This window comes from Callithrix jacchus, chromosome 8, assembly GCF_049354715.1.
Source record: "Callithrix jacchus isolate 240 chromosome 8, calJac240_pri, whole genome shotgun sequence".
Taxonomy (NCBI): domain Eukaryota; kingdom Metazoa; phylum Chordata; class Mammalia; order Primates; family Cebidae; genus Callithrix; species Callithrix jacchus.
The window spans coordinates 88,943,883-88,971,261 of NC_133509.1; the positions used below are offsets into that span (position 1 = coordinate 88,943,883).

General features: G+C 39.7%; 1 protein-coding gene across 1 annotated transcript; it reads left to right on the forward strand.

The window, feature by feature from the left end:
- CDKN3 (cyclin dependent kinase inhibitor 3) lies at window positions 1–26,146 on the forward strand. The gene is made up of 8 exons (XM_002753918.6): window positions 1–87; window positions 3,204–3,286; window positions 4,975–5,030; window positions 15,739–15,783; window positions 18,749–18,971; window positions 21,831–21,862; window positions 23,771–23,874; window positions 25,908–26,146. The coding sequence occupies exons 1-8, from the start codon at window positions 79–81 to the stop codon at window positions 25,992–25,994; spliced, it is 639 nt and encodes a 212-aa protein (XP_002753964.1). The 5' UTR covers window positions 1–78; the 3' UTR covers window positions 25,995–26,146.
- Window positions 26,147–27,379: the final 1,233 nt, after the last annotated feature.

The following is a 27,379-nucleotide window of genomic DNA, read 5'->3' on the forward strand; positions in this document are numbered from 1 at the left end:
GGGTTCGGCGCGAGGTACCGGTGAGCCGCCGGCGCTGCGGAGGGAGGCGGCACTGGTCTCGACGTGGCGCGGCCAGCGATGAAGCCGGTGAGTCGGGAGTGCTGGGGCTTGGAAGAGCGATGCTGCAGGGACGTAAGCTCTCCCGGGGACCCGATGCGGAGCCGGAGGGCAGCCCTGGCAGCCCTGTCCGTAACCGTCCTGTGGGTCGGGGAGGTGACGCTGCCCCCCACGGGCACGAGAGATGGCTGCGAAGGAGCAGGGTCGATGGCCGACGAAGGAAAGACGGACATTCGCTGTGCACCTGCTGTGGGCTGACACCTGTCGCCTGCGGGGTCTCATAAGCCTCCCAACCGCCCAGCCAAAGAGTGCCGAACGCCATTGTACGGAGGAAACCAAGCCGAGGAGCTTGAGTGCCAGCGATGAGTGGGCGCGATATCCCAGCCCCGAAGGGTGTCCGGGCGCTGCCCTGCGCCCACTGGGGAAACCATGAGTACGAATGCCAAGCCCCGGCTTGTGGGCGACATCACCGCTGTCACCATGCCCCAGGGCCACCTGGCAGTGCTTCCCTTTTCTTGTGACGTTCAGAATTACAGGGCTTGGGGAAGTGGAAACGTCCAGCTCTGTTAGGATTAATAAACATGGCTGGCAGAGGCATAGTGAATGGGTCACACAAATTTGAAATATGAATCATCAAAGCTGCTTAAAAGGAAAAGCAGATCCAGGCAAGGAGCTGAAGATCCCCCACCTAACCCGTATTTCCTACTACCGAGGTTGACAACCTACTGGAAGTCTTTCGTTTGGGGGCAGTTGATGATAATACTTCAGATACAGCCAAAACAACAGAAATCCATAGCTTAGGGCCAGGCGTAGTGGCTCATGTCTGTAGTCCCAACACTGTGGGAGGCCAAGATGGGCGGATCACTTGAGGCTAGGAGTTGGAGACCAGCCTGGCCAACGCGGTGAAACCCCATCTCTACTAAAAATACAAAAATTAGCCTAGCATGGTGGTACGCACCTGTTGTCCCGGCTACTCCGGAGGCTGAGGCACTAGAATAGCTTGAACCCAGAGACAGAGGTTGCAGTGAGCTGAGATCATACCACTGCCCTCCAGCCTGGGAAACAGAATAACAGAATGAGACCCTGTCTCAAAAAAAAAAAAAAAAAAAAAAAAAGCCTAAATTGGCAATGCTGTGATCTTCCAGTACCAAGACTGTTGTAGAATATAGCTTCAGAGCTAGAAAGGGCATTAGGTGGTTATAGTTGCTAATCCCTATGTTGCTATGTGGAGGGACATCTGCTGTACTTCACTCCTGGCCTCTTTCTCCACCTGTCCCCATTGAGTTATCTGATCCCTAAGTTTGGAAGGAACTGAACACCAGTATCTCAACTTTTTCTTCCCTTCTCTCTTGGGATCTACCTGCCTGCCTACAGAAGGTGCTTTCTGGTCCACTCTGTAGCACACAGGAGCCCCAGACTGTCCATGGACTCCTGTGACTGGGTGGATATGTTTGTCTAATGCTGGGGTGAACAAGGGACAAGCCCACTTGGCCACAGGTTTAAGCTGCATGCTCCATTTAATATACAATAATAAAACTCCATTTGCTTCTCCAATGTCTTATCTTTCAATTGGTTCCAACTAGGGAGTGAGAAAAGGGCATGGGTTTTGTTCTGTTTAGTTTTTCTTTTTCTTTTGATCCTTTAAAATTTCAACAGGGAGTGTAGAAGTCTTCCTTGTCAAAATGCTGCAGGATTAAGTTCCAACTGCCTAGATCAGCATACAAACTCTATCTCAATCTCTCTAGTCTAGTGATTCATAAAACTGGGGGCAGATTAGTTCATGTACACCACCCGCACTACTAGGCAATGTGTTGATTATTTTTTCAGAAAAAGGGTGAGTAAAACTACTTCTTTAGCTTCATCTTCTCTACTCCATCTCTATTTTGATATCACAGTTCCTCAATACACAAGTCCTTTCCCCTTTTGCCTTGTCTTAATTTCTTTCCTATCTTTTGAGACAGAGTCTTGCTCTGTCGTCCAGGCTGGAATGCAGTGGTGTGTTCTTGGCTCACTGCAACCTCTACCAGATTCAAGTGATGCTCCTGCCTCAGCGTCCTAAGTAGCTGGGATTACGGGTGCCACCATGCCCAGTTAATTTTCGGTAGAGCCAGGTTTTGCCATGTTAGCCAGGCTGGTCTCAAACTCCTGACCTCAGGTGATCCTCCCGCCTTTGCCTCCCAGAGTGCTGAGATTACAAGTGTAAACCACTGCACCCTGCCTTTCCTATCTTCTTAAAAAACCTTCTGCTCTTCCTTCAAAACCCAGCTGAACCATCTCTTCTGTGAAGCCTTCTCCAGCTCCATAAGTGATCACTCTCTTCTCTCCCCTACAGTGTGTAGTTCTGCTTCCATTTTAGCACTTATATAATACCTTTCATCTGTAATCTATGTACACATCTGTCTCTCCAGCCATACTGAAGGTACACTATTTATCTTACAGATCTTTTGCATCTCCAGAGCTTGGCAAATGAAGGTAGCCAAAAAATATTTGTGAATGAATAAATCTCCTCACTTTATAGTTGAGGAAAACAGATTCAGAATAAACTGGCTTGTCAGAGAGTATACAGTATGTGGCAGAACCAAGACCAGAAGCCAGATTTCTTGGTTCCCAATCCAACTCTCTTTCCACTATGCAGTACTATAATTATTTTTTTTTTTTTTTTTTTTTTTTTTGAGACGGAGTTTCGCTCTTGTTACCCAGGCTGGAGTGCAATGGCGCAATCTCGGCTCACCGCAACCTCCTCCCCCTGGGTTCAGGCAATTCTCCTGCCTCAGCCTCCTGAGTAGCTGGGATTACAGGCACGCGCCACCATGCCCAGCTAATTTTTTGTAATTTTTAGTAGAGACGGGGTTTCACCATGTTGACCAGGATGGTCTCGATCTCTTGACCTCGTGATCCACCCGCCTCGGCCTCCCAAAGTGCTGGGATTACAGGCTTGAGCCACCGCGCCCGGCCAGTACTATAATTATTAATAGGAAAGTAAATATCAGTCATTTATTACTAATATTGCTGATCATATGGATATTCTGGGTTGATGGCTGAATGCATTGCAAATACGAATTCAGTGTGTGTTTAAGCAAGGATTAGCTATCCTAAAACTACAAAAAAATTCTTTACAGTTATTTAACATAACATTTCTTTTGAAGCCTAGTTCAATACAAGCAAGTGAGTTTGACTCATCAGATGAAGAGCCTATTGAAGATGAACAGACTCCAATTCAAATATCATGGTATGTTAGCATTTCTGATCAATGATGAGCTAAAATCATAATTTGCATCATAATCTTAGTAGAATATAGTTCACATATTGAAAATATTAAGTGAATCCCCTGCTGATTATATAATTCTAATCTTTAGAGCCAGTTAGGATAATTCTAACTCCATGATTCATTTATTATCTATGATATAGAATAAGACTCTTTTTTTTTTTTTTTTGGTCCTTCTTTACACATTGAGAAAACCTTAGGAAAAGCAAGTAAGTAAGAAGTAGAGGTAGGATGAAATAATCTCTCATTTAGTACCAAAATCTACTCGTTCTTTTATGACAAAAGAAAAGTATACCAAATACGAGATGAGATGTTTAGTCATTTCTCATTAAGCCAAATCCTAGGTACCAGTTAGAAGTAATGTCACAGTAATGCATCTATCAACAGACTCTGTTTAAGATAAAAGCCACATCAATGCAATAACAAAAAGTTTCTACATAAAATCAACCTTTTAATCTTGGCAAGTAACTTATGGTTATACCAGATTCTCTAGAATGAGCAATCAAATGCTTTCTTTCATCATTGCAAATGTAATCTCTCTCCTTAAGAAAGCACCATCCCTACTGCCAGAAGAGAAAAAGGGTCCTAAAGGTCTTTTGTCCTGCCATCAAATAGTATTACCTTTCATTTCCACTTAAAATCCCCATTTAAACACCAAAATTCATCTACTTTTCAAAGTCAGGTGGTATTTTTATGATGCCTACTGTTTTCCTCTAAATCATCTTCTGACATGCAGACAAGGTGATCCTCTGCCCTGAGTACTGTAAACTGAGAATATGATTTCTTGACATTATTTCTTTTTAACCAAAAACCATTACAACAAAGAATGAGTAGCCTGTGGTTTTCATATATGAAATTATATCTTTTAAGGAAGCTCTACCAAAACATCTTAAAATAGTAATTTAGTATAAATGCTGGGAAGAAAATTGTCAGATAGTCATTTTTTATTTATTTTCCTAAGATTACTAATACAAATTACCTCAGTTACTATACCACAGGATAACATTAAGTATACTGTATTCTACCTGCTGGCAATCTAGGCATTATTATCTTTAAGGTAAATTTAAATTAACATGGTTTTTTGTTTTTTTATTTTAGTAGAGACGGTTTCACCACGTTGTCCAGGGTGGTCTCGAACTCCTGGGCTCAAACAATCTGCCTGTTTCGGCCTCTCTATGTGCTGAGATTATAGGCATGAGCCGCTACATCCAGCCTAACTTGTCATTTTTAAGACTTAAATAAATAATCTTTTAACTTCCTTTAGTGATCTAAACTCTAATCTTGATAAAATTATATTACTGGAAACTACATCCTTGGACTATCCTTAAGTGAATTGCATATCACTTTCACTGTGTTACATTATTCACTGTGTTACATCTTAATGTTATTGGAGTTCATGACTTCAATAAAAACATCGATAATGTTATTTTTTTTAAAAAAAATGAGTCCCTGTTTTAAAACTTTCAGTCTTTCTATGCCTTTTTGAGACCAACATATTGATATTTAACTATGAATTCTTATTTTGTGACGACTGTAAAACTTTAACACACCCTTATTCAGTGGCAAGCAACAGTATTGATTAAACTGAATTCCCATTTATAACATTTTTTTAAAAAACTTAACTAAACTTGATACATTTTTCTTCTTTTCAGGCTACCTTTGTCAAGAGTGAATTGTTCTCAGTTTCTTGGTTTATGTGCTCTTCCAGGTAGGTAACACGGTAATGGGCTTCCTATTAATACATATTTATTTTTTCTAATTTATTTTTTATTGCAATAGCTTTTGGGGGAAAAGGTGGTTTTTCATTACATAGATACGTTCTTTGGTGGTGATTTCTGAGATTTTGGTGCACCCATACCTGAGCAGTGTACGCTGTACCCAAAGTGTAGTCTTTTATCTTCATCCCCCTCCCTCCCATTCCCCCAAGTCCCCAAAGTCCAATGTATCATTCTTATGCCTTGGTGTCCTCAAAGTTTAGCTCCCAATTATGAGTGAGAACATACGATGTTTGCTTTTCCATTCCTGAGTTACTTCACTTAGAATAATAGTCTCCATTTCCATCCAGGTTGCTGTGAATGCCATTATTTTTTTCCTTTTCAAGGCTGAGTAGTATTACATGATGTGGGTATATATATATATATATACCCACACCGTATTTTCTTTTTGTTGTTGTTGTTTTTTATTTTTTGTTATACTTTAAGTTCTGGGATACGTGTACAGAACATGCAGGTTTGTTACATAGGTATACATGTGCCATGGTGGTTTTCTACACCCATCAACCTGTCGTCTACATTAGGTATTTCTCCTATTGCTACCCCTCCTCTTGCCCCCCACCCCCAACAGGCCCCAGTGTGTGATGTTTCCCTCCCTGTGTCCATATATTCTCATTGTTCAACTCCCACTTATGAGTGAGAACGTGTGGTGTATGGTTTTCTGTTCCTGTGTTCATTTGCTGAGAATGATGGTTTCCAGCTTCATCCATGTTCCTGCAAAGGACATGAACTCATTCTTTTTATGGCTGTATAGTATTCTATGGTGTATATGTGCCTCATTTTCTTTATCCAGTTTATCATTGATGGGCATTTGGGTTGGTTCCAAGTCTTTGCTATTGTGAACACTGCTGCAGTAAACATACATGTGCATGTGTCTTTATGGTAAAATGATTTATAATGCTTTGGATATAGACCCAGTAATGAGATTGTTGGGTCAAATGGTATTTCTGGTTCTAGATGCTTGAGGAATTGCTGCACTGTCTTCCATAATGGTTGAACTAATTTACACACTGCCACCAACAGTGCAAAAGTGTTCCTATTTCTCCACATCCTCTTCAGCATTTGTTTCCTGACTTTAATGATAGCCATTCTAACTGGCATGAGATGGTATCTCATTATGGTTTTGATTTGCATTTCTCTAATTACCAGATGAGCTTTTTTTCATAAGTTTATTGGCTGTATAGATGTCTTCTTTTGAAAAGTGTCTGTTCATATCTTTTGCCCACTTTTTGATGGGGTTGTATGTTTTTTTCTTGTAAATTTGTTTAAGTTCTTTGTAGATTCTGGATATTAGCCCTTTGTCAGATGGATATATTACAAAAATGTTCTCCCATTCTGTAGACTGCCTGTTCACTCTAATGATAGTTTCTTATGCTATGCAGAAGCTCTTTAGTTTAATTAGATCCCATTTGTCAATTTTGGCTTTTGTTGCCATTGCTTTTGGTGTTTTAGCCATGAAGTCTTTGTCCATGCCTAGGTCCTGAATGGTATTGCTTACGTTTTCTTCTAAGATTTTTATGATTTTAGGTCTTACATTTAAGTGTTTAATCCATCTTGAGTTAATTTTTGTGTAATATATAAAGAAGGGGGTCCAGTTTCAGTTTTCTGCATATGGCTAGCCAGTTTTCCCATAGCCAGTTTTCCCAACACCATTTATTAAATAGGGAATTTTTTCTCCATTGCTTGCTTTTGTCAGGTTTGTCAAAGATCAGATGGTTGTAAATGTGTGGCATTATTTCTGAGGCCTCTGTTCTGTTCCATTGGTCTTTATCTCTGTTTTGGTACCAGTACCATGCTGTTTTGGTTATTCTAGCCTTGTAGTATAGTTTCAAGTCAGGTAGCATGATGCCTCCAGCTTTGTTCTTTTTGTTTAAGATTGTCTTGGCTATATGGGCTCTTTTTTGGGTCTATATGAAATTTAAAGTAGTTCTTTCTAATTCTGTGAAGAAAGTCAGTGGCAGCTTGATGGAAATACATTGAATATATAAATTACTTTGGGCAGTATGACCATTTTCATGATATTGATTCTTCATATCCATGAACATGGAATGTTTTCCCATTTGTTTGTGTCCTCTCTTATTTCTTTGAGCAGTGGTTTCTACTTCTTGAAGAAGTCCTTCATATCTCTTATAAGTTATATTCCTAGATATTTTATTCTCTTTGTAGCAATTGTGAACGAGAGTTCACTCATAATTTGGCTCTCTATCATTGGTGTATAAGAATGCTTGTGATTTTTGCACATTGATTTTGTGCAAAAAAATAGGTATTTGTTCCAACATTATTCCAGCCATTTGAGACTTTGCTGAAGTTGCTTATCAGCTTAAGGAATTTTTGGGCTGAGACAATGGCGTTTTCTAAATATACAATCATGTCATCTGCAGAGACAGAGACTTCCTCTCTTCCTATCTGAATACCCTTTATTTCCTTATCTTGCCTGATTCCCCTAGCCAGAACTTCCAAAACTATGTTGAATAGGAGTGGTAAGAGAGGACATCCTTGTCTTGTGCCAGTTTTCAAAGGGAATGCTTCTGGCTTTTGCCCATTCCAGCTTTTGCCAGGTTTGTCATAAATAGCTCTTATTATTTTGAGATACATTCCATCAATACCTAGTTTATTGAATGTTTTTAGCATGAAGCGGTGTTGAATTTTATCAAAAGCCTTTTCTCCATCTATTGAGATAATCACGTGGTTTTGTCATTGACTCTGTTTATGTAATGGATTACTTTTATTGATCTGCGTATGTTGAACTAGCCTTACATCCCAGGGATGAAGCCAAATTGATCGTGGTAGATAAGCTTTTTGATGTGCTGCTGGATTTGGTTTGCTAGTATTTTACTGAGGAATTTTGCATCGGTGTTCATCAGGGATATTGGCCTGAAATTTTCTTTTTTTGTTGTGTCTCTGCCAAGGTTTTGGTGTCAGGATGATGTTGGTTTCATATAATGAGCTAGGGAGGAGTCCCTCTTCTTCTACTGTTTGGAATAGTACCAACTGCTATTATAGAAGGAATAGAAGGAATGGTACCAATTCCTCTTTGTACCTCTGATAGAATTTGGCTGTGAATCCATCTGGTCCTGGGCTTTTTTTTGTTAGTAGGCTATTAATGACTGCCTCAATTTCAGAACTTGTTATTGGTCTATTCGGGGATTTGACTTCTTCCTGGGTAAGTCTTGGGAGGGTGCATGTGTCCAGGAATTTATCTGTTTCTTCTAGATTTTCTAGTTTATTTGCATAGAGGTGTTTATGGTATTCTCTGATGGTCATTTGTATTTCTGTGGGATCAGTGGTGATCTCCCCTTTATCCTTTTTTGTGTGTGTCTATTTGATTCTTCACTCTTTTCTTCTTTATTAATCTGGCTAGTCGTCTATCTATTTTGTTAATCTTTTCAAAAAAACCAACTCCTGGATTCGTTGATTTTTGAAGGGTTTTTGTGTCTCGATCTCCTTCAGTTCTGCTCTGATCTTAGTTATTTCTTGTTTTCTGCTAGCTTTTGAATTTGTTTGCTCTTGCTTCTCTAGTTCTTTCCATTGTGATGCTAGGGTATTGATTTTAGATCTTTTCTGCTCTCTCATGTGGGCATTTAGTGCCATAAATTTCCCTGTAAACACTGCTTTAGCTGTGTTCCAGAGATCCTGGTCCACTGTGTCTTTGTTCTCATTGGTTTCAAAGAACTTATTTATTTCTGCCTTAATTTTGTTATTTACCCAGTAGTCATTCAGGAGTAGGTTGCTCAGTAGCCATGTAGTTGTGCAGTTTTGAGTGAGTTTCTTAATCCTGAGTTCTAATTTGACTGCACTGTGGTCTGAGAGACTGTTGTTATGATTTCCATTCTTCTGAATTTGCTGAGAAGTGTTTTACTTCCAATTATGTGGTCAGTTTTAGAATAAGTGTGATGTGGTGCTGAGAAGAATGTATATTCTGTTGATTTGGGGTGGAGAGTTCTGTAGCTGTCTATTAGGTCTGCTTGGTCCAGATCTGAGTTCAAATCCTGAATATCCTTGTTAATTTTCTGTCTTGTTGATCTGCCGAATAATGACAGTGGGATGTCAAAGTCTCCCACTATTGTTATGTGAGAGTCTAAGTCTCTTTGTAGGTCTCTAAGAGCTTGTGTTATGAATCTGGGTGCTCCTCTATTGGGTACATTTATATTTAGGATAGTTAGCACTTCTTGTTGCATTGATCCCTTTACCATTACGTAACACACTTCTTTGTCTCTTGATCTTTGTTGGTTTAAAATCTGTTTTATCAGAGACTAGGATTACAACCCTTGCTGTTTTCTGCTTTCCATTTGCTTGGTAAATATTACTCCATCCCTTTATTTTGAGCCTATGTGTGTCTTTGCACATGAAATGGGTCTACTAAATACAGCACTGATAGATCTTGACTCTTTATCTAATTTGCCAGTTTGTGTCCTTTAACTGGAGAATTTAGCCCATTTACATTTAAGGTTATTATTGTTATATGTGTATTTGATCCTATCCTTATGATGCTAGCTGGTTGTTTTGCCCATTAGTTGATGCAGTTTCTTCATAGTGTCAATGGTCTTTACATTTTGGTATGTTTTTGCTGTGGCTGGTACCAGTTTTTTTTTTTCCATATTTAGTACTTCCTTAAGGAGCTCTTGTAAGGCAGGCCTAGTGGTGACAAAATCCCTCAGTATTTGCTTGTCTGTAAAGGATTTTATTTCTGCTTCTTTTATGAAGTTTAGTTTGACTGGATATGAAATTCTGGGTTGAAAATTCTTTTCTTTAAGGATGTTGAATATTGGCCCCCACTCTCTTCTGGCTTGTAGGGTTTCTGCAGAAAGATCCACTGTTAGTCTGATGGGCTTCCCTTTGTGGGTAACCCCACATTTCTCTCTGGCTGCCCTTAATATTTTTTCTTTCATTTCAACCCTGATGAAACTGACAATTATGTGTCTTGGGGTTGTTCTTCTCAAGGAGTAACTTTGTGATGTTCTCTATATTTCCTGAATTTGAATGTTGGCCTGTCTTGCTAGTTTGGGGAAGTACCACTGGATTATATCTTGAAGAGTGGTTTTCAACTTGGGTCCATTCTCCCTGTCACTTTCAGGTACACCAATCAAACGTAGGTTTGGTCTTTTCACATAGTCCCATATTATTTGGAGGCTTTGTTTATTCCTTCTCATTCTTTATTCTCTAATCTCATCTTCACACTTTATTTTAAGTTGATCTTCAATCTCTGATATCCTTTCTTCCACTTGATTGATTCTGCTATTGATACTTGTATATGCTTCACAAAGTTCTTGTGCTGTGTTTTTCAGCTCCATCAGGTCATTTATATTCTTCCCTAAACTGGTTATTCTAGATAGTATTTTCTGTAACCTTTTATCAAGGTTCTTAGCATCCTTGCATTGAGTTAGAACATGTACCTTTAGTTCAGAGGAGTTTATTACCCACTCCTCCACCTTCTGAAGCCTACTTCTGCCAATTTGTCAAACTCATTCTCTGTCCAGTTTTGTTCCCATGCTGGCAAGGACTGGTGATACTTTGGAGGAGAAAAAGCATTCTAGCCTTCTTCTTTCTGGAATTTTAAGCCTTTCCATGCTGGTTTTTCCTCATCTTCGTGGATTTATCTACCTTTGGTCACCGTGTTGGTGACTTTCAGATGGGGTTTTGTGTAGGTGTCCTTTTTTTTTTTTTTTTTTAAATATATATATATTTTTTTCTTATTTTTTTATTGCATTTTAGGTTTTGGGGTACATGTGCAGAGCATGCAATACAGTTGCATAGGTACACACATGGCAGTGTGTTTGCTTTCACCCCTTCACCCACATTTGGCGTTTCTCCCCTGGCTATCCCTCCCCACCTCCCCCTCCCACTGGCCCTCCCCTTTTCCCCCCAATAAACCCCAGTGTTTAGTACTCCCCTCTCTGTGTCCATGTGTTCTCATTTTTCATCACCCGCCTATGAGTGAGAATATGCGGTGTTTCATTTTCTGTTCTTGTGTCAGTTTGCTGAGAATGAGAATGATGTTCTCCAGATTCATCCATGTCCCTACAAATGACACGAACTCATCATTTCTGATTGCTGCATAATATTCCATGGTGTATATGTGCCACATTTCCCATTCCAGTCTATCATCAATGGGCATTTGGGTTGATTCCAGGTCTTTGCTATTGTAAACAGTGTTGCAATAAACATTCGTGTGCATGTGTCCTTATAGTAGAATGATTTATAGTCCTTTGGGTATATACCAAGTAATGGGATTGCTGGGTCAAATGGAATTTCTATTTCTAAGGCCTTGAGGAATCGCCACACTGTCTTCCACAATGGTTGGACTAATTTACACTCCCACCAACAGTGTAAAAGTGTTCCTTTTTCTCCACATCCTCTCCAGCATCTGTTGTCTCCAGATTTTTTACTGATCGCCATTCTAACAGGCGTGAGATGGTATCTCAATGTGGTTTTGATTTGCATCTCTCTGATGACCAGTGACGATGAGCATTTTTTCATATGATTGTTGGCCTCATATATGTCTTCTTTCGTAAAGTGTCTGTTCATATCCTTTGCCCACGTTTGAATGGGCTTGTTTGTTTTTTTCTTGTAAATCCGTTTGAGTTCTTTGTAATTCTGGATATCAGCCCTTTGTCAGATGGGTAAACTGCAAACATTTTTTCCCATTCTGTTGGTTGCCGATTCACTCTAGTGACTGTTTCTTTTGCCGTGCAGAAGCTGTGGAGTTTGATTAGGTCCCATTTGTCTATTTTGGCTTTTGTTGCCAATGCTTTTGGTGTTTTGTTCATGAAGTCCTTGCCTACTCCTATGTCCTGGATAGTTTTGCCCAGATTTCCTTCTAGGGTTTTTATTGTGCCAGGTCTTATGTTTAAGTCTTTAATCCATCTGGAGTTAATTTTAGTGTAAGGTGTCAGGAAGTGGTCCAGTTTCTGCTTTCTGCACATGGCTAGCCAGTTTTCCCAACACCACTTATTAAACAGGGAATCCTTTCCCCATTGCTTGTTTTTGTCAAGTTTATCAAAGATTGTATAGTTGTATGTATGTTGTGTTGCCTCCGGTGCCTCTGTTTCGTTCCATTGGTCTATATCTCTGTTTTAGTACCAGTACCATGCTGTTTTGATTACTGGAGCCTTGTAGTATAGTTTGAAACCCGGTAGTGTGATGCCCCCCGCTGTGTTCTTTTTGCTTAGAATTGATTTGGCTATGCGGGCTCTCTTTTGGTTCCATATGAAGTTCATGGTGTTTTTTTCCAGTTCTGTGAAGAAAGTCAGTGGTAGCTTGATGGGGATAGCGTTGATTCTGTAAATTACTTTGGGCAGTATAGCCATTTTCACGATGTTAATTCTTCCTAACCATGAACATGGAATGTTTCTCCATCTGTTTGTGTCCTCTCTTATTTCGTTGAGCAGTGGCTTGTAGTTCTCCTTGAAGAGGTCTCTTACGTTCCTTGTGAGTTGTATTCCAAGGTATTTTATTCTTTTTGTAGCAATTGTGAATGGCAGTTCGTTCTTGATTTGGCTTTCTTTAAGTCTGTTATTGGTGTAGACGAATGCTTGTGATTTTTGCACATTGATTTTATATCCTGAGACTTTGCTGAAGTTGCTTATCAGTTTCAGGAGTTTTTGGGCTGAGGCGATGGGGTCTTCTAGGTATACTATCATGTCGTCTGCAAATAGAGACAATTTGGCTTCCACCTTTCCTATTTGAATACCCTTTATTTCTTTTTCTTGCCTGATTGCTCTGGCTAGAACTTCCAGTACTATATTGAATAGGAGTGGTGAGAGAGGGCATCCTTGTCTAGTGCCGGATTTCAAAGAGAATGCTTCCATTTTTTGCCCATTCTGTATGATATTGGCTGTTGGTTTGTCATAAATAGCTTTTATTACTTTGAGATACGTTCCATCGATACCAAGTTTATTGAGGGTTTTTAGCATAAAGGGCTGTTGAATTTTGTCGAATGCCTTCTCTGCGTCAATTGAGATAATCGTGGTTTTTGTTTTTGGTTCTGTTTATGTGGTGAATTATGTTTATAGACTTGCGTATGTTGAACCAGCCTTGCATCCCCGGGATGAATCCTACTTGATCATGATGGATACGTTTTTCGATTTGCTGTTGCAATTGGCTTGCCAATATTTTATTGAAGATTTTTGCATCTATGTTCATCATGGATATTGGCCTGAAGTTTTCTTTTCTTGTTGGGTCTCTGCCAGGTTTTGGTATCAGGATGATGTTGGTCTCATAAAATGATTTGGGAAGGATTCCCTCTTTTTGAATTATTTGGAATAGTTTCAGAAGGAATGGTACCAGCTCCTCTTTGTGTGTCTGGTAGAATTTGGCTGTGAACCCATCTAGACCTGGGCTTTTTTTGTGTGGTAGGCTCTTAATTGCTGCCTCGACTTCTGACCTTGTTATTTGTCTATTCATAGTTTCAGCTTCCTCCTGGTTTAGGCTTGGGAGGACACAGGAGTCCAGGAATTTATCCATTTCTTCCAGGTTTACTAGTTTATGTGCATAGAGTTGTTTGTAATATTCTCTGATGATGGTTTGAATTTCTGTGGAATCTGTGGTGATTTCCCCTTTATCATTTTTTATTGCATCTATTTGGTTGTTCTCTCTTTTATTTTTAATCAATCTGGCTAGCGGTCTGTCTATTTTGTTGATCTTTTCAAAAAAACAGCTCTTGGATTTATTGATTTTTTGAAGGGTTTTTCGTGTCTCTATCTCCTTCAGTTCAGCTCTGATCTTAGTTATTTCTTGTCTTCTGCTGGGTTTTGAGTTTTTTTGATCTTGCTCCTCTAGCTCTTTCAATTTTGACGATAGGGTGTCAATTTTGGATCTCTCCATTCTCCTCATATGGGCACTTATTGGTATATACTTTCCTCTAGAGACTGCTTTAAATGTGTCCCAGAGATTCTGGCATGTTGTGTCTTCATTCTCATTGGTTTCAAAGAACTTCTTTATTTCTGCCTTCATTTCATTGTTTACCCAGTCAACATTCAAGAGCCAGTCGTTCAGCTTCCATGAAGCTTTCTGTTTGTTAGCTTTCCTTCTAACAGTTAGGCCCCTCTTCTTCGGGTCTGTTGGCATTGCTGGAGGTCCACTCCAGAAACTGTTTGCCTGGTATCACCAGCGAAGGCTGCGGAACAGCAAAGATTGCTGCCTTCTCCTTCCTCTGGAAGTTTCATCCCAGAGGGGCACCTGCCAGATGCTAGCCAGAGCTCTCCTGTATGAGGTGTCTGTTGACCCCTGCTGCGAGGTGTCTCACTGTCAGGAGGCATGGGAGTCAGGGACCCAACTGAGGAGGCAGTCTGTCCTTTAGGAGTGCTTGAACACTGTGCTGGGTGATCTGTTGTTCTCAGAGCTGACAGGCAGGAACGTTTGTCTGCTGAAGCTGTGCCTATAGCCACCCCTTCCCCCATATGCTCTGTCCCAGCGAGATGGGAGTTTTAAGTATAAGCCCTTGGCTTTCAGAGTTGCACTGCCCAGAGAGGAAGAAGCTAGAGAGGCAGGCTGGCTTCAGTGGCTTTGCAGTGTTGTGGTGGGTTCTGCACCCAGTTCGAACTTCTGGGTGGCTTTGTTTACACTGTGAGGGGAAAACCACTTACTCAAGCCTCAGTAATGGCAGACGCCCCTCCCCACACCAAGCTCGAGTGTCCCAGGTTGACTTCAGACTGCTGTGCTGGCAGAGAGAATTTCAAGCCAGTGGATCTTAGCTTGTTGGGCTCCACTGAGGGTGGGATACACTGAGCAAGACCACTTGGCTCCCTGACTTCAGCCCCCTTTCCAGGGGAATGAAAGGCTCTGTCTTGCTAGTGTTCCAGGTGCCACTCACCCATCTTTTGCACTGGTCTCACTGGGAACTGCAGACCAGAGCTATTCCTATTTGGCCATCTTGCCTGGGAATCTCACATTTTCTTTATCTGCTATTGACTGATGAGCATTTGGGCTGGTTCCATATTTTTGCAATTGCAAATTATGCTGCTAGAAATATGTATATGCAAGTATCTTTTTCATATAATGACTTCTTTTCCTCTAGGTATATACCTAAGTAGCAGGATTGCTGGTCAAATGGTAGATCTGATTTTAGTTCTTTAAGGCATCTCCACATTGTTTTCCATAGTGGTTGTACTAGTTTACATTCCCACCAGCAGTGTAAAAGTGTTCTCTTTTCACTACATCCATGCCAACAATGTATTTAGAACAAGTATCTTATCAACTACACATCATTCTCTGTACTGAGAAATAAGGAAATTTCACAGACCGTCAGCACTGATGAACACACTTTGGGAAGCCCTCATGGTGGACTCTAGATAAAGAAACATAGATCTACCTTTCGTCGCTTCCATATCTGCAGTCACAGTTCTTCAGTTCTGCTTTTCCCATCTTAATAAAATTTAAGGCCTGGTGTACAATTGAGGCTGAGGACTATAACCAGTTACTTGTTACAGAAGAGACACAGAATACAGAATCCTTGATGAGGATGAACCCCTGTAATTATATTCCTAGAAATAGAAGAAATTGACATTTACATTCAAAATAGAACTGAAACATATCAATGATCATGTGGAATGACTTTATAAAGTAGCTATCTATGTAAGTGTTTAAACATACCTGTTATATATGACCAAAAGCTGACCTTTTTACTTGCTTTATTATTACTTATAGGTTGTAAATTTAAAAATGTTAGAAGAAATGTTGAAAAAGACACAGGTAGGTGTAATATCACACAACCATACTAATAGGATTTTTCGGGTTTTTGTTGTTGTTGTTGTTGTTGTTTGAGACAGAATCTAACTCTGTTGCCCAGGCTGGAGTGCAATGGCACAATCTCAGCTCTCTGCAACCTCCGCTTCCAGGGTTCAAATGATTCTCCTGCCTCAGCCTCCTGAGTAGCGGGGATTACAGGCACACACCACTACACCCAGCTAATCCTTGTATTTTCAGTAGAAACAGGGTTTCCCCATGTTGGTCAGGCTGGTTTTGAACTCCTGACCTCATGATCTGCCCACCTCAGCCTCCCAAAGTTCTAGGATTCCAGGCCTAAATAACATTGAAAATCTGTCAAAAGGAACAAATTGTAGTTTATTTTTAATATAAGAATAAATTTTTAATATTTTGTGAAGTTTCAAACTATAGACTTATTCTAATATGTATAGAGGTATTTGTGAAATGGCACAGAGGACTCAGCATTTACCTACGCCTGGAGTTGCTTTTCACTTGTTGTAGTTGTATTATACATATAAACTGCATTTGAGGTAGCAGTTGGTGGGGAACAAGTATGTAAATAGAAAACTGATATATTGCTCTGCCCAGGTCTTTGCTGTTCCTTGCAGACTTGACTGTGGTAGTAGAAATTAAGTCTGAGCTGGGATCTCCAAGTCAACAGTGAAATTGTGAATCCTGGATGGAAAATGTTGAGAACCAGCATCTAGATGGAAAAGACAGAGTGGGAACTGGTTGTTGCATGCTCAAGGATGTTCATACCAGTATAGCCACAAGTCTAATAATCCTCATAATCTGCTCCAATTTGGAATTTACTTATTGCATGATACTAACACATGTGGATTTTCTTTTCTTTTGAGACAGAGTTTTGATCTTGTTGCCCAAGCTGGAGTACAATGACACCATCTTAGCTCACCACAACCTTCGCCTCCCAGGTTCAAGCAGTTCTCCTGCCTCAGCCTCTCAAGTAGCTGGGATTACAGGCATGTGCCACCATGCCTGGCTAATTTTGTATTTTTAGTAGAAATGAGGTTTCTCCATGTTGGTCAGACTGGTCTTGAACTCCAGACCTCAGGTGATCCCCCAACCTCGGCCTCCCAAAGTGCTGGATTACAGGCTTGAGCTACCACACTCAGCCCACAAATGTGGATTTTTTTAAAGATTTTATTCTGATTGGCCTGGAATATCTCAAATCTACTAGTTCTACCAATGTCCTTATAGTACAGCAAATTAAAATGTTTATATTGCTTGATTCTGACCAGTATAGAATTTTTGAACCTTAAAACCTTTTCCTGGTTATTCTAGAACATCAGTTTGCTAATTAAAACTTTATTCCTGGCCAGGTGCGATGGCTCACACCTGTAATCCCAGCATTTTGGTAGGCTGAGGCAGGTAGATTGCTTGAGCTCAGCTGAAGACCAGCCTGGTCAATAAGGTGAAACACTGTCTCTGCAAAAAGTACGAAAATTAGCCGGGCATGATGGCATGCGCCTATAGTCCCAGCAACATGGGAGGCTGAGGTGGGAACATCGCTTGCGCCCAGGAAATCAAAGCTGCAGTGAGCTGAGATGGTACCCAGATCACAAGTCGTGCTCTGTCGCTCAGGCTAGAGTGCAATGAGCTGAGATGAGATTGCCTTCCTGCACTCCAACCTGGGTGGCCAAGCAAGACCCTGTCTCAAAAAATATATATATTCCTTACCTACCAAAGAAAGATTTAAAGACCCTAATAGATAGTTGACCCTTGTAGTATTTATAAAAACTTTTTGCTTTAGATACACCCACCATGCTAGGAAATTTACATTTGGAGAACATTTAGGTCATAAGCAAAATATGTGTAATTTAAATCATTGGCTCAAAGTCAGTCTTGTACATTTTGACTGCCATATTCATTTAGCATTTTCTATAAAAGTGGCTTCAAATTTTTTTCTAAAAACTTTTTTTTTCTGCAATGAAATCTGAAATGGAATCTAGTACATAAAACAGGTCAAAATATTTTATGGGAGACCTAGAATCTCCCTGCAGCAGCTCCTGAGATACCTCCTCAGTCCTTTTTCAGAAAGTTGGAAAATGACTGGATAATAAAAATTACCAAATGTGTAGAAGAGGCAAAGAGATGTACAGTACTGTATATCTCATGGATTGGTTCATGAGAAAATACTTTGTACTTAAATAGCTAAATGTCCTTGGATTTAAGGGGCAGGAGAGGGCTGGGGTTGGGGGCACTCAGATGAGCCAGAATTATTTATTTTAAACCAAATGCTCTCTAGTGAATATTGCCATAAAGAAGTTCCAGTGTGTAGAATGCCTATAGTATTCATATCATTATAATGAAACTAGCTAGTTCACATAAGTTTAATACAGTTCATGTTTTATTTTCTGGAGACCTAGTCAATAAAATTAAATACATGAGGATGTGTTACAGTGCAGATATGAGGGAGAATGCTAGCACTCTGGCACCAGGGCCCTGCTGGAGGTTTTACATACAATACTCAGAGTCAAGCAAACAGCAAAGTGATGAAGTAGCAGACATGGTTGATTTTGTGGGAAAAAAAAAGAAAAAAAGTGCTATCATTCCTTAACTGAACATAGATCTATCATTCCTTAATTGATAGCACTTTTTTCTTTTTCTTACAAAGTCAACTGTGTTTGCTACTCAATATTAAGTGTTTTAAGAGTTACTTTAAACCAGTATTTATTTCAAAAAAAAAATTTTACAATGACAGCAGTTGATTTATCTTGAAATTCAGTAAGAGGCATTTTGACTTGTAAAATCAGGCTTAATTCTAGTCGCCTTTTGATTCAGATGTATCAGTAGGCACTTCAGATTTATAGATTGTCATTTGGTATTACTTTGGCTTAAGAAACTTAACTTCATATTCTCCCTCTTGCTGGTATTTAAATGTGTGATGTTTTCTATGTGTGTGCCTCTGTGTATCCTGGTCTATTGGCAGAAGAACTAAAGAGCTGTGGTATACAAGACATATTTGTTTTCTGCACCAGAGGGGAACTGTCAAAATATAGAGTCCCAAACCTTCTGGATCTCTACCAGCAGTGTGGAATTATCACCCATCATCATCCAATCGCAGATGGAGGGACTCCTGACATAGCCTGCTGCTGTGAAATAATGGAGGAGCTTGCAATCTGCCTTAAAAATAACCGAAAAACCTTAATACAGTACGTTCTCCTTTTCTCCATATACTACATGAGAAATGTCTCAGTCAAAATGATTTCTGGAATTATTGTGGCCCTATTCAGTTATTAGCTGCTTTATAGTTTGTTGTAAGGATTAAAAGGTAATGAAGCACTAGAAAAGCACTAGCACAATGTCTGAGTAAGTCATCAAATATGTGCTGTTACTACTTTTCCTGAGTAGGGACAATAAATGAGTACATTTGGAAATTGTTAAAACAAGGTTACAAGCTTTTCTTTTCCTTTCCTTTTGTCTTAGACCTTTAGTTGCAATTTTGGGACCCTCCTTTTCCCTCCTCACCACCACCACCTCACTTATTAGCTTTTCAATTGCTTAGTTGTTTTCAACAGCAAGAAAATCAATTTTTTGGCCATGGTCAGTGGCTCACGCCTGTAATCCCAGCACTTTGGGAGGCTGCGGTGGGAGGACCACTTGAGCTCAAGAGTTTGAGACCAGCCTGGGCACATGTCAAAACCCCATCTCTGCAAAAAAAAAATACAAAAGAACACATCAGGTGTGGTGGTACACACCTGTAGTCCCAACTACTCAGGAGGCTGAGGTGGAATTGCTTGAGCCTTGGAGGCAGAGGTTGCAGTGAGCCAAGATGACAATACTGCACTCCAGCCTGGGTGACAGTGAGACCCCATGTCAAAAAAAAAAAAAAAAAGAACAAAGTCAATTTTTCCAAATTAGCTACAAAAAAACTTATCTGTAAGCAATGAACAGTCTTAAAAATGTGACTTGAAAATCTCATCTGATTGACTCTGCTACCAAATTGAAAGAGGGCCTCTCATCGTGTGTCAGTGGCTACAAAAACACAAGTTGCTGGTGTGAAAGTTTAAAACAAAATAAAATGGGTTAAGGAAAGGGGACAAAATGAGGAGGAAAGAAAAGCAACTTGAAGGAAGGCCAGAGAGAGTGGCTGTGGGTAGCAGATACTAGCATGGCAAAGATTCAAAGGGGTACTGTGGATAATAAACGGTAGATGCTCCGCCAGAGGAAAACACACAAAGCAACAGAGAGCCAGCCACGGTGAGTAAACTGGCCTTTGCTGTGCATAATGTACATTTCATATTCTAATAACCTGCTTAATCCTTTCTGGAACAAGGTAGGGTATTAAATAGTTTGTGTCTTCAAAAGCCCCAAGGTCCCTAAGGGCATTGCTTTGAGTCAGAAGTATAGAAATTATATCAAATAGCCGTGAAGTCTCAGGGCACCTAATGACAGGACAAGCCCAGCCAACTTCTCTCCTTAAACCTACAGCCCAGGTGCCTCATGCCAACAGTACCAGTTTTGAAGGAAAACCAACTAGTACAAGGGTCTTTGGGGACACACACCTGTTTGTGGCCAAACTGAACTCTGACATACAGAGAAATATAGTTTGCAGAATATGCAGTAAAAAACTTGAGTCATTCTGCATGCTATTGTTTCCCATCTTCCTGTATGAAAAAGCATAGTCGCTCATCCAGTACTATTTATAAAAGCTAAATTTCAAATAGATCCAGTTGTTGATGTGAAAGTTTCTGATACCTATAGGTAAAATAGTATTGGATTGTTAGATGTAGCTGGGGAAAAATATTTTCCAGTATAGGGCCCTATTTTTCAAACCATTTCGAGATTTTTTTTTTTCCAAATAAATTTTTGAAAGCAGCCTCGGCTGAGTTTCCAGAAATCAAACTAGCTCAGTTTAGTGAACTGAAACTCAACAAATTCAACTCTAGCAGGTTCTGGCAACCCAAATGCTCTGATGCTTGTGCAGAGTACAAACAGGATAGACAGTGGATGGGTAACTTTGCATATGCTGAATGTTTTAGTCTTTCATAAAATAAAGCATCTGACAACTGGAATTTTTCATTGTCCCAGAGCTTTTAAAGGTATCCTACAGCTACTAGTTTATTTTCTCTCCGTCCTGCCATCTTTGAGACCCACATTGCGAGACAGCTATAGAGCTTATCCTTCAGCACAGGGTATACCTTTTTCACTGTCCTGTTGTCTACCAGTGCTGCCTCACTGGTTCTGCCTAGGCATTTTCCTCCCTTTATAAAATCAGTGATCACTGTTTGCCTACTGTATTTTGTAGTTTCCTTGGGCTATTTTAACAAAAAGCACCACAAACTGGGTAGCTGAAAACAACAGAAATTTCTTATTTCCCATTTTCTAGAGCATGTAAGTCTGAAATTAAGGTGAGAGCAGAGCCACGCCTCTGAGTCCTTCCATGCCACTTCCTAGCTTCTGGTGGTGGCCGTCAATCCTTGACAGGCCTTGGCTTGCAGCTGAATCCCTCCAATATGCCTCTGTCATCACATCATTCCTTGCGTGTCTGTGTCTTTGCATGGTGTTCTCTCGTAAGGACACTAGTTGTCTAGGATGAGGGCCCATTCTAATCATCTGAACTTGAATATGCCTGCAAAGACCCTAATTCTCAATAAGGTCCCATTCACAGGTATCGGATAAGGACTTCAGCATGTCTTTTGCAGGAACATAATTCAAACAGTTACACCTACTGTGTGCCACACACTGCAACTACCAAAGGAGGCATAGGTCCCACTTTCGAGGAGCTTCTAACTAACTAACAACACTACCATTTAAGTGCAGTAAGACAGGAGAGGCGGCACACAGAAGAATGATCCTTTCTGTAGGAGCACAAAGGCATTTTAGGAAATGAAATTTGAGGTTTTAAACGATGAGTAGGAATTCATCAAATAGAAGATTTATTAAGCTGTGTGCCTAAGGCACTGTGCTAGGCATTAGAGTTATAAATAGAAGGCAGAAAGAGTGAGTCTTTAGTTGTAACTAGGGATGGAATGAAATGTACAAACTTCAAAACTGTATTTCCCTTTCAGCTGTTATGGAGGACTTGGGAGATCTTGTCTTGGTAAGAAATCTACTTCTATTATTTTTTAACTTCAAAATAGACAAACTTCTGTTTCTGGACCATACTATCATTTTGTATTAAAATGGAATCAACCACAATATAAGTTTGCTAAGACTCAAAGGATTACTTAAGGCCCCAAGCATGGTGTTCCCTGGAAAGCTTGGGTGGTAGTGGAAGGTATTTTCAGCATTGTTCTGGAGGATTCTGGCAAAACATCGTTTACAAGCCTTAACACCTGCATTCTTATTTTTTAACGTTTTCTTATGTTCTTCCTGTGTCAGTGTTATAATGCAGTAACTTCCAAATCGTTTCCATGGGTAACTACTTATGAATATAAAAGATAATTACTATATGTTAATTTAAAAATTTTTAAAAACATACTAGGAGAAACAAAAAGAGCTCATGAAATGCCACATTGGAGTAATAGTTATTTTCTTTAGTAATAGATGGCATCAAAATAGAAAGCTTTTGTGTTTCAAAGAATACTATCAAAATGACAAGACAAGCCATAGAATGGGAAAAAATATTTGCAATCTATATATTTGATAAAGGCTTTGTATCCGGAATATACGAAGAACTCTTACAACTCAGTAATAAAAAGATAGGCTGGGCATGGTGACTCATGCATGTAATCTCACTACTTTGGGAGGCTAAGGCAGCAGATCACCTGAGCTCAGGAGTTTGAGACCAGTGTGGGTAACATAGTAAAACCCCGAATCTACAAGAAATACAAAAATTAGCCAGGTATAGTGGTGCACGCCTGTAGCCCCAGCTCCCTGGAGGGTTGAGGCTGGAGGACTACTTGGGCCCAAGAGGTCAAGGCACCAGTGAACCGAGTTTACGCCACTACACTCCAGCCTAAATGACAAAGAGATCCTCTCTCTCAATATAATAATAATAAACAAAGACAAACAACATAATTTTTGAAATGGCAAAGGATCCAAATAAATCTTTCTCCAGGCAAGATACACACATAGTCAATAAGCACATGAAAAGATGCTCAGTGTCATTAATCATCAGGAAATGCCCATCAGAACCACAATGCATACCACTTGACACCCATTAGGAAGGTATTATTAAAAAAATGAAAAATAACAAGTATTGGCAAGGATGTAGAGAAATTCGAACCCTCATACACAGTTGGTGGGAATGTAAAATGGTGCAGCTGCTTTGGAAAATAGTCTAGCAGTAGTTCCTCAAACAGGTAAACATTAACATATAACCTGGCAATTTCACTCCAAAGTATATGCCCAAAAACTTGTATACAAATGTTTATAGCAGCATTAATCATAGCCAAACAACGGAAAGAGCCTAAATGTCCATCAGTTGGCAAATGGATAAACACAGTATGCCATATCCATACAATGGAATATTATTTGATCATAAAAAGGAATTGAATACAGACATATGCTACAGTATGTATGAACCCTGAACGCATTATGCTAAGAGAAATCAGACACACACACAAAAATATTGTATGTTTCCATTGACGTGATTGCTCACAGTAGGCAGATCTACAGAAACAAAGTAGACTAGTGGTTGCCCAGGGTAGGGGCTGATGGGAATAGAGGATGATAGTAAAAGGGTACACTTTTTTCTGAGGTGAGGAAATGTGTTAAAACTGACCGTGGTGATGGTTGTACATATCTGTGAATATACTAAAAATCACTGAATGGATGAACACTTAAAATGGATGAAAGAATGAAGCCAGTGTTCAACTTTCATTCAACCATATGGTCATTTAAGATCATAATTTAACTGTCAAAAGCACACATTAAAAGTCTCAGGCTTTTAATTTATTTGGAACAATTACACCAGCCTTCTGTGTGAACAGAAGTCTTATTAAATATAAAATACTCTACCCTGTCAATAATTATTTAATGACATTTTTCTGTCATGTTCCATTAGTGGCCGCTTGTCTCCTACTGTACCTGTCTGACACAGTATCACCAGAGCAAGCCATAGACAGCCTGCGTGACCTAAGAGGGTCTGGGGCGATACAGACCATCAAGGTGAGGTGGGCAGTGTTTGCTTGGTTGTGGTTGGGGTAGCTGTTACAAACACAGATTCATATGTAACCAAAAGGGCAGTGAAATGAAAATCCAAAGCACTGTTATGTGAATACCACTTGCTTATGCCTTTAGTTTTTAAAATTTTACATGTAAATATAATCCAGGTAGTCTAAAATGGCACAGAGTATTTCAAACAAGATAATGAATACTCTGAACTTCCTGGTTCACTTTTCCAGGATCTACCTACTGCTCAGTTTTTGCACCAGTTTTGGGAATGGACCCCTCTCACTTAGAACAATGAGACAGTTATGATTAATATAAACTTGATAGGTTTTGGGTAGATTCTTGGCCAAAAAAAAAAAAAATCTAAGGAAGATCCTATTATGTCAACAAAACATTTACTAAAGATAGAGGAATGACTATAATACAAAAAAAGGAAAGCAATGCTAATTATCCTTTGCTGTGGCTAACTGGGAACATCTTCCACATATACGTTCCCCTAACACTTCAAAACACTCCACTAGCAATGCCAAGGATACTGCATTAATCATGTTGCTGAAAAAATTCTGCAGATTCCACTTTATTTTGTAGGTCTGTAAAGCTAACGCACCTTCCTTTTGGAAGCATGCCCTCAGCATTAGAGTCCACTCATCAGAGGAGTGGGCACTGAAGAATCCTGGCCATTAGGCAGCTCCCTAGACTTGAGAGCCCATCTTCCCAGGGTTAGAGGTCTCTAATCCAGTGTTATTCACAGTGAATTACTATAATTATTGATAAATTCACCAAGCAACCTAATTCTTGGGGCTTAAATAAGGTCATTCACAAGACAATCCATGCAGGATCCACTCCACTGTACAGGTCTGAAACAGAGAACTCCCCTAGTGTTAAAATCAAATGATGCAGCCAGGCACAGTGGATCATGCCTATATCCCAGCACTTTGGGAGGCTGAGCTGGGTGGATCGCTGAAGGCCAGGAGTTCAAGACAACCCTGGCCAACATAGCAAAACCTCATCCCTGCTACAAATTAAAAAATTAGCCAGGGGTGGTTGCATGCGCCTGTAGTAGTCCCAGCTACTTGGAAGGCTGAGGCACAAGAATCACATGAACCCTAAAGGCAGAGGTTGCAATGAGTCAAGATCATACCACTGCACTCCAGCCCGGGTGACAGAGCAAGACCCTGTTTCAGTAAATAAATAAATAGATAAAGCTTCAAATCCAAAATGTTCATCTTTCTTCTCTTGAAAACAAAATAAATGGCCATGGTCAGATGTAAATATGGATATGCATGTTTTATATCTTTAATATTGCAGATACTACAGACTATCAGTTGTGTTTAATATTGCACATTACACATCAGTTTATCACGTCAGCATTCTGTGGCAAACAGGCTTGCTAATGTTAGCAATGCAGTTTCCACTTCTTAATAAGAGTATGAAATGAAATGATTGGCAGAGTAAGAATATCTTCTGGGAAGCTATTAAAACTCCAGATAAATTATTCAAGGCTTTTATTTTGCTTATCTGCTGAGATTAGTGATACAATTTGTTTTTAAAAAATAGTCTATGAAAATTATTCCTAGTGGATTATGTCATCACAAAAAGCAGATGACTAGGGCTTCTATAAATGAAGTGGATTCTCTTAAATATACCAGTTACTTGCTACAGAAAGTGCTCTGTCCTTCTTACTTAGCAGGGGGGAAAACGTTAGCAAATACAATGCCATTATGTGCTTTGTAAATCTTATTTGGTCCTGTAAGTAAAGAGAGAAAGAATTTTAGACTTATAACCCATCCATCTATCTGTATTTTATTTCACCTTCGGATTTTTTGAGACTTTTAGAGCAAGTTTTTCACACTACCATATGGCTTTACTAAAAGATAAAACTTCTCCATGCTGCCAATGCTTCCTTACCCCAAAAGATCTAGAATTGTACTTAGCAAGTATTTTTTTTATTCCTGATACCTGCTAGTGTTGTGCCCACACTGATAACTAGTTTTCCTCAGTGTAATCCAATGTATCTTTACTTTTTTCAGCAATACAATTATCTTCATGAGTTTCGGGACAAATTAGCTGCATATCTGTCATCAAGAGATTCACGATCAAGATCGGTATCAAGATGAAGAATTTCAAATAGCACATATATGACCACGTCTGAAATGTCAGCGTTCTCTAGCATAATTTGTATTGAAATGAAACTTCATTTCAATGAAGTGTCATCAACTTGAATGTAAATGTACATGTGCAGATATTCCTAAAGCTTTTATTGACAAAACTCATTGTGTCTCTTTCATTTCTTATAGCAGAGGGATAGGAAAATTGGCATGATATTTGCCTTTTTGAACCGGTTGCTCTGGTATATTTTACCTGGAGGTAATGCTGAAAACAAGCATATGGAAAAATATTTGACTATATCCTTTTAATATTTAGTACTGCACTTGTACTTCATTTTACTGTTTGTAACCACTGGGTAGCATATGACAAAGCAGTAAGTATGATGATTGGTATGAGTGCCTAAACTTACTTGTAAATAATGTCCCCCTCCCCCTCTATTCCTCCCAAAACTGCTTCCGCTTTTTACTTCATAGATCTACAGAACTGAAAAGGATCCTTCCAGTCACCCCTCCCAGTGAGTCTTCCAGTCACCCCTCCCAGTGCTGGATACACCCAAGGGTGTGTATCCACTATCTGCTGGAACATTTTCAGAGATGAGGAATTCACTGGTTAATACAGCTGCTCTGATTTTTTTTCCCACCCTAGAACTACACAGAATGAGCTTAATCCTTTCACATTTATTTCATAAAGTACTTAGCTACAGATTAACTATTTCCAACTCTCTTACTCCTTCACTTCCCCCTATGCTATCAAACCTAATTTTTTTCATCTTTAAATTCAACTTTGAGTTACCCAGAACAGTCATTTGGGCTGTAGACAAGGATCACACAATGTGTCAAACAGCCACACTTGTTTTAACAGTCAATCAATCAGTGGTTTCAGTAGGGCTTACAGTAGTCACACAGCTCTCTTGGCTACTGGTAATTACAAGTGTGAACCAATGGGTGTTTGGCTCTGACCACCAGGCTGCAGACTCAGGCACTTCAAAAGACAAAGTTTTGCCACATCAAAATTTCATTTTTAAATAATTATTCAATGACTGGCTGGGCATGGTGTCTCACACCTGTAATCCCAGCACTCTGGGAGACCAAGGTGAGAGAATCCCTTGAGGTCAGGAGTTTGAGACCAGCCTCAGTAGATGATGAAACCCCATCTCTACTAAATATACAAAAATTAGTTGAGCATGGTAGTGCACAACTGTAATCCCAGATACTTGGGAGGCTGAAGCAGGAAAATCGCTTGAACCCAGGAGGCAAAGGCAGAGGTCGCAGTAAGCTGAGATCACGCCACTGCACTCCAGCCTGGGCAACAGAGATTCGTCTCAAAAAAAAGAAAAATCATACAATGACTAAAAGTCTTACTTTGTCTCACAGTACTCTTCTTGCTGCTGATG

Bases quoted from the DNA above. Each gene is read 5' to 3' on its own strand.
- CDKN3 (XM_002753918.6), top strand. The intron at 5,031-15,738 runs GTAGGTAACACG...TATTACTTATAG, and splicing joins TGGTTTATGTGCTCTTCCAG to GTTGTAAATTTAAAAATGTT. The intron at 18,972-21,830 runs GTACGTTCTCCT...TTTCCCTTTCAG, and splicing joins AACCGAAAAACCTTAATACA to CTGTTATGGAGGACTTGGGA.